Source organism: Geospiza fortis, unplaced genomic scaffold (assembly GCF_000277835.1).
Source record: "Geospiza fortis unplaced genomic scaffold, GeoFor_1.0 scaffold7, whole genome shotgun sequence".
NCBI lineage: Eukaryota > Metazoa > Chordata > Aves > Passeriformes > Thraupidae > Geospiza > Geospiza fortis.
Window position 1 is genome coordinate 2879458 of NW_005054344.1, and position 8381 is coordinate 2887838.

At 33.6% G+C, this 8381-nt stretch overlaps 1 protein-coding gene across 1 annotated transcript in view; it reads right to left on the reverse strand.

Annotated features, from left to right (window-relative positions):
• Positions 1 to 521: 521 nt before the first annotated feature.
• Positions 522 to 8381, reverse strand: part of NBN (nibrin) — a 23030-nt gene continuing 15170 nt past the window's right edge. Inside the window, exons 12-17 of the mRNA XM_031058504.1 lie at positions 7938 to 8381; positions 5890 to 5961; positions 4536 to 4691; positions 3422 to 3535; positions 2384 to 2433; positions 522 to 730 (exon numbers count right to left, since the gene is read on the reverse strand). The exon at positions 7938 to 8381 is cut by the window's right edge and continues 24 nt beyond it. Coding sequence (XP_030914364.1) covers positions 700 to 730; positions 2384 to 2433; positions 3422 to 3535; positions 4536 to 4691; positions 5890 to 5961; positions 7938 to 8381 — 867 coding nt within the window. The 3' untranslated portion in view covers positions 522 to 699. The remainder of the gene's footprint in view (positions 731 to 2383; positions 2434 to 3421; positions 3536 to 4535; positions 4692 to 5889; positions 5962 to 7937) is intronic.

The window sequence follows — 8381 nt, forward strand, 5'->3', positions numbered from 1 at the left end:
AAAGAAATGGGTCATAAAACTCCAAACTGGAGTGTAACAGCTCTTTAAGACTTTGTCTGGCTTGGAAGTGGGTTTTAAGAAATGAACATTCAACCACACTGATTTAAAGGTGTAAATGAAAATATGTTTAAGCAAGAGAAAAAGAAGCTGTTTTTTTCAGTTCCAAGATACTCTGTACCAGTAACAACAGCATATGCTCTATAAAATGAACCACAGAGAAATGGTTCAATATGAATCATATAATGATCATATCTTATCAACCATATCATATCATGATCAAATACCAGTTGCATCTCAGCCTCAATAGATTTTTAATTCTTAAGATAATACCTTTGAAAATGCCTAATTAACAAAGCCTTTCTAAAAAACGAAAAAATAGCCTGATGCTAACTTCTTTTTTTCCCAGTACTGATAACCAAACATTAGAAACAGCCTAAAATGAAATCTTAAGTATCTATAGTATTTTACTGAGCATTACTCTGAAGTAACTAATGGGAAGGTCTTGACAATGGTGCAATCTGTAAGTACCAAACAGTGAAAGGAACTTTTTCTTTAATAAAACAAGACTTAGAAAACATGTCTTACAATAAGAGATATTCAAATGGTCACATATAGGAACATCATACACACTGTAACCAGGAAACCTAAGGAACAGAAAGCAGGTTTTGCCAGAGAAACACTGTAAAACCAGGTCACAATTTATCTTCTTCTTTTCACATTAGGATCATATCTGCAACAAAAAAATAAAATCTGTGTCAGAAATAAGTAAAACAATGATATTCAAAGTTTATGTAGATAGACAATGTGATGCAAACAGCTTTATTACATATTCATAACAAGGGAATAGCCAGTGCTCAGTCCTTTCCCTGACAACATTCCTATAATTAACTATAGTTACTACTATATGAATGAAGGATGCATGAGGTAGAAGAACCTCTGTATGAACTTAAGATAACTCTTAATGAAATTTTCAGATTTCCTAACTACTTATAACCTTTAAATCTGATACATGAATAAGCTTTTCCAAGCCTTTAATGTCCCAACACTAAGCTTTTTACTGGAAAAGGACACCACAAAAAACAAGAGAGGAGGGAAGGAAAAGGGGTCCTGTATGTTTATGCTGATGTACATTTGGTCAAAACTCATTCAGACAAAACCTTTCTGCTGCTTCCTACTCCTACATAAATCAGATCCCTGCCTTACCTTGCCTTTTATACAGCTTCTGATTGACTGTTAGAAATTTAAAGCTACTTTCTGGATATACTAAACAGTTACCTGATTTACTGCTATATGCTTATAGTTTGACTCTACTTGACACTGCTATCTATCCCTTGGCCTTCTCCATTTGTGTTTCATCTCCCAAACTCCTGTCATTTCTTTGAAATTCTGATGTGTTTTGTATCCATGCATGAATAACTTACAGACACATCTGAATGATCAGGCAGTTTTACTTCCACTAATTCTGCCTTCATTCATCAAGACTTTATGCTTAGACAGAAAAATGTGACAACTTGTGAGCAAAATTACATCACCATGTATCTAGAAAGGTATTAGAAGTCACTGTTGTTGCTATACAACTCAGACTTCAAAAATTAAATGTATACCCTTTAGAAGAAATGCTCCATTATGAGCTCCTAATGAACAGAGCAAGTTGTTAATGCAATAAGATCTTCCGAATGGCTCTAACATGTATTGATATGTTAGGATTATGTTTGTTTGACAGTGATTCAGAAAAAAAATCCTTCTTCAGCACATACATTTTTCTACTCAAATGCACAACTTTTAGTGTTAGTCAAGTTCATGAGAGGTGAGAAGTTGAACACTGGTCACTCATTTCTTCACATAAAAAACATAGAAAGTAATGAAGTTTTTGCTAAACAAAATGAGGTCCCTGTATTAACTCTCAAAACAGTTATTTGATTTTATTGTTATAGCATTGTAACATAATTGTTCTAATGCTTAACTGTCTTCTGGACAGCAAATTCTATGGAAGATTCTATGGATTGGATATGGATTCTATGGGGAGGAGTGGGGAGATAAAGCAGATAGGAGTAGGAGATGATACATGATGGAATTCTCTCATCAGAACAACAGCAGATTCAACTCTTTCTGTGACTGGCTACAGAGATGCTGACAGTCATGAATATCTTTTCATGTTTTCTCCTCCAACTCACCTCCTCCCATTTTCCTTGTTAAATGAAGCCTGAATAGGTTGTTTTTTTCCCCAGAGAAATTGCTGAACCACTTCTGACTACATTTTATATATGAGAATACATGAAATTTTGTAAAGAATAGTCAAAGTAATCTCTTCCAAAATCAAAATTTGTCCAAAAAATGTGATGCAAAAAATACACATTTTTAAGCACAAACATAAAAGTCTTACCTAAAGAGATCATCAGCAAGTGATTCTTCTCTTGCATGTCGGTTCTGTTCCTGAGAAAGTTGATTTAATATTTGATTGTTAAGGATAATTCTAATGAGCTATCTAGAAAAACAATATTCCTGCACTAACACAGTTTTCCCCGAAGAAGTAAGTTTTCTCTAAGTGATCCATTTAGTGCATATTCACATTAGACAACTCATTTCACTACCCAAATTTAGCTGCTGCTACCAACTAATGAAATGGAATAGTTTGTGAAAGGTGTCAATTTTGGTCAGAAATGTGTTTTTTAGGTTTTAAGCACCATTATAGAAATATATTATTTAAAATCTGACTATTTGTGTATAAGGGGAATTTTAATTAGCATTATCTATATTCAGGGATAAAAAAAATGAGATAAGAAGTGTTGATGCAACTGCATCTCAATCAGGCTCTGGAAATAATATGACTCATCAGCAAGTATCTGTAAGGAAACTATCGGAAAATGAAAGTGCTAAAGAACTGCCATGATAAGTGTTTTTTTAGGACTTCTATATCTAAAGAGATGCACAAAAGAAAAAAATATTAAATTTATTCTTACTACATCTCTTCAATAGAGTTTTACTCATGCATTTTCTGTTCTATTCAAAAGCAGAATATCAAATGTACAGTAGAACTGTTTGAACACAGTTAGCCACACAGAAATTCTTTCCCTGTCACATTTTTACAAGTCACGAGTTTACACAGTGCTTATTTCACTCATCAAAAGATTGTTCTCATTTAGGTTACTGATTTTGCTTTCTATAAATATTTCTGATTACGTGAGTGTTGCATGCCAAATGAATTTAAACAGCCAGAAAAAGATGAATGTTACCACAGACCTCTGACATTCAGTAACTTTACTACTGCACATACTCCCATGAGTATGTGTGGATGACTAACCAGCTGAGGTTTTATTTAAAAAATAAAATCCTGAAGTTTCCCAGTAACGATCACAGGTTGGTATGACCACTTACATTAGTCAAGTTTTTATCTGATCACGTTTAAAAACTAATTTCTTACCTCCATTTCTTGCCTTAACCAGTCTTCTAGCTCGGAATTCTTTTTAGCATGGTGAGCAATCAAATCTGATCCTCCAATAATGTGTGGAAGTTGTCCTGCCCCAGGGTAAGCTACCTGTTGGATAATAAATTCTTACAACTACAAGGCAAACATAGTGCAACTAAAGATCTATTTTAACAAATTCAGAAAGTCGATTCAGATATCACAGAAGAAAGTCAGGCAGTCTTTCTTCGATTAACATTCAAAGATCATATTTAAAAGTGACTGAAGTTAAAAAAGCATTTACAGAAAGCTATTAACTCCCTCCTTTTACCAAAAGAAACAAACAAAAATACATCTGCTAAGTTAAATATAATAAATAAATTTCATAGTGCATTAAGTGGAGTTTGAAATATTGATAATAATCAGTTTATATTTTACTGTCAGACTACATAAGCATCTGTAACAAAACAGTGGAAAAGAAACTATTATCAAAAATTAAAACATCTAAAAATGAGAGCATACTCTCAGGAAGTAGTATTATCTGATCATATTCTATACATAGTATTTTACTGAAGTGCCTTTCTAGTCATCTCATACCATATGATTTTACTTTTTGTTTTATTTTTAATGTAAGCTGAAGTGATACTTTTACACTGAACACTAAGAAACATTTTGCAATTGTCTTCAGGACCCAAGCAAGCAATCATCTTACCTTCTTTATGATATAGCTTTAGTTCTATTTCTAAATACAAGATTTATTAGTTAAAATGGAAGATTCTGAATCAGCCTATGCTGTATATCTAGGTCTTTGGAGAAGTGGAATATCTCGCTTTTGGAGGTATAACTGAAGTTACAGTAGTTATCACCTAACAACTTATTCCAAGTAACAGCTTGAAACAGGGAACACAAGTATCTAAATCTAGCACAAGGTAAGCCTTTGTCAACCTGGTACTTCTTCAGTCAACTAACAAAATACTTTTTACAGTATAATATGGTATTTAAATTGTATCTTTCTTTGGTTATTATCAATTTATAAAAAAATCTTTAGTAATGCATTTCTACAATCTGAAGGCAACACTTTTTAGTATTTTTAAATAGTGCCATCTTGTGACCATTCAAAAAACACACCAACCTTTTTGAACATTTTGAAATTTTTCTTTCCCCCATAGCTGTTATTTCCAGGGAGATGACTGTTCTGTCTTGGATGGCTGACAACCAGTGACCTAAACTCTGTCAAGAGAAGCCTGCTAGGAATATTGCTGCAGTCATCTTGCAGTTTGCTGTGGTTCTTATGTGGGAAGAAAAAGGAAGAAGCATTCAAGTGTGTGAACAGACATACAGCATATCTAACAGTACAAACTGTAGAGATATTATCATAAGCAGAGCTAAACAGAAGTTAGGATTACAAAACAGTGAGGGAAAGCAGGAGCAGTGCTAGAAGCTAAGATAATGTACAAACTTCTCAGCCTCCTCATATACTATGAATAGGGTAAATTTATTTTGCTTGTGTTTAAATATGTATTTAAATGCTCCACGGCAGACAAAGTTGAACATCTTCAACTCAATTTTAGCCTATAGATATCTGCCCAACTTTAGGGCTGTAAGCTGATTTTTATTAATATATCAAATTTTTCTTGTCCATGAGAATGCTCATATGCCAGCAAGTTTGCATGCACACTTTGCTCCCTGGGGCTACATCTGTGTGGATTCCAAAGGAGTCTGGGTGCAGGACAAGCTCACAAATAACACCGAACTATGTTCAAGGACAGCTCAGCCCAATTGCAGTACAGTTGTTTTATAGTAAAATATAACTAAAAGTCCTTTAATCTGAGCTGACCCTGCACTTTGGTATACCTGCTCAGCATTCCCTCTTCTTGGGGTTTTTTTGTATGTGGGTGAAATGGTATTATTCTGTCCCTTGTTGACTGGCTACACTCTATCTCTTCAGAATTTTTTTATTACGGTTTCATTCAGCCTAGTCTCCACTCTTCTGCCTCACTGCCACTCCAAGCAATTCTCCTCTCCTTCCTACCTTCATCTCACCTACAAAATACTAGCGTGCTATCTACTGTTAATCACTGTAGTAAGACATCATTTTCCCAATGCTCCATCTCTTCCATTTAAGTTGTGATCTTACAGCAGACAAGATTACATCCCTGGCAGGTCTTAAGAAAATCATCAGTACAACTATTAACCACATCAAAGAGTTAATACAGTGACATATAGTTTCAGTCACCTTTAAGTATCCATCAAATGCCATTACAGAAGCACACAGATGAACTACTCTTTTTCACAGTCTACAAGCTGGACTGCACTATTCAAATTTACATAGGATTATGTTAAGGAGTACAATCCTCCAAACCTCCTTTACCCTGAAACAAAAATGGATCCAAAAATACTATGTTATGCAGAGCAAAAATTTTGATGTCTTTTTGTAATGCGTCTTAAAGTTCGCTGTTCAAACTTACTACTGGCTGGCTCCTTACCAAGACTGAAGACTCCTGCTTGATATTAGTTTTCATTTCTGAAGTTAGAACTGATCCAAGTTCCTCTTCTATCTATTTGATTAAAAATTATTGAATATAAATATTTTCAATATAAAACTGAAATGAAATGGAAATGAATTACATAGAATTGTTTTCTGCTCTTTATGGTAGAATAAACATATTGAAATCAATATAAATATTTAGACAGGAAAGAAATTGTCCTGTACATTAATTTTTTTATGATTTTATGCACACTGTAACAATCATTGGAGATTTTCTCTATTAAAAAATCACAACTATTTGTTCACTTGTCTTTTTTTTCTTTCTTCCTTATACACTAGGAAGTTTTGTCCATCTGTACAATCTTCAAAGTTCTGTTAGGTTCTGGAAAACTGTAAAAGCTTTTGAACATAAAAAGTAACATTTTCAATTTGATATTTGAAGTGTACATATGTGTAGAAAGGACATTTCATTACCAGGACAAGAAAGTGTTCTGCAGGTTATATCCTACAGTTTAAAACTAGATTTGCATTACATAAATTGTTTTCAATAGTTGATAAAATACCAAATCAGCTTTATGCACCTCCTAGATTTTGAGTCAATTGCTCACATTCTTTGTCTTGTCAGATACACAAGGTGCATCTGTACTTAGAGAAAACACTTATCAAATTTGCCTGGGGACCTTTATAATGAAATCTCCTTCCTAGTCCACTGGAAATGTATTTTACATTAATAAAGTAGGTCATTATTAAACTATGAAAAGACTTCTTTTCTGCAGAAATCTTTAAGTGCATATCTGCTAAAGTACCAGTATAGTTGCACATAAGATTATTTTTCTCCTTCAGAATCCTGACAGGAAAAACCTTCCAAGCACCAAACAACAAAATCCAATAGACTATTGCAAGCACCAATTTTAGTCTGCCAGTATGCTCAGACCTAATAAAAAGTACCTACTGTCTGATAGTGTAAAAAGCAAGAAACAAAATTCTCTAAATTACAGGACTTGTCTTTTTAAGTTTGCCTGTTAGTAACAGACACAAAAAAAGAGCATTTTAATGAAGTTAAAGTTCACACTTTGCCAGAAGCAAGCTCCAGTAAAGCATCAACAAGGTGTCAAGCTGCTCTGACCTAAGGATGCATGGACAATTGCTAATTCTTATGTGGTCCAAGGAATCTTGCAAATTCCAGTTAATCATGCATTCAAACTTTTAAACACTTAAACACTGCCTACACTGTAAATGGACTGGACAGTAAGTGCTAAGATATATATGCTAAATAAACAAAAAAATAAACTTTTGCTCTTATTCCTACTGTATTGTTAACACTCTAGACCTCTCAACATTGTTTTCCTTTACAAACCTGCTTTTCTTTTTTTCCAACACAGTGACCATTGTTAACTCAAGGTGTATGGTTTTCTTCATACCTCTTAGAAAATTTCCTTAGTGTCAAAAACAAAAACAAGGAAAATAATCACAAAAACACAAGCTGTGTTTTGGTTTTGCTGCTGTTTTTGTTGGTTTTGGTTTTAAATTTCTCATACAAGAATTTTAGTAATCTTTCACACAATATCAAAAGATGTTGGACACTACTGTGGTATTCAACAGAAGAGGTCAACTAGAAGTTTCTTTAGAAAATTAATTACAAAAATATGATTGAGTACTATCTTAGTATAAATAACAATACTGTAATTAACACAGCAGCAAGCATTATGAAAAATTTTTCTTGGACTACAAATATATTCTCCTACTTACAGTATATAAAGTTAAAAAAAAAAAAGGAAATGTTCAGAATACAAATAGCTTTCAATAACCAAAGAAAAAAATGCCCAGAAGAATGAAAAAACATTTAAGTAAGTGTAAAACTGCAATGTTCACATGTAAAAGATGAATCATTCTGAACTAAAAATTGATGTATGAGATTTAAGCAAACAAATTTTACAGAGCCGCTTTCTTTAAGCAGGCAACCTCCTCCTTAAAGGAATTAGTTGCATCCTTCTAACAAAGTTGCAAATTTCAAGATTAGGCACCTGAGAATAATATAAAACTTACCAATACTTTATTCTCCTCTTGCTGATTCACAGTCACTTCTGGAATCCCACTTCCTTTGGCTTCCAAACATCGCTTTTTTCGTTTACTTCTTTGAGCTTCCTGGTCATGATCTGCCATTTGATCTTCCCAGTCTATGTCTCCACTTCCAAACACAATTTCTAGTGCTTCTGTATCTTCAGATAAATCATCTAATTCCTTTCTCTTTTTTGGTGCATGATTTTCTCTAGAAGTGGTTTTAGTGTCTGTTCTATCACTTGTTAGTTTGACACTTTCCCTCATAGGCTTCATACCCATGTCTTCTGCAAAATTTGAATTTGGGTCAAGGATGTTATTTTTCTTTTGATGCTGTTTTGCTTCACTATTGCAGATCAATGAAGTTGTAGATTCAGTGCTCTTGGGAAGAGGTGATGACCTTTCCTCCAATTTTGCTATTTTGGGTACAGA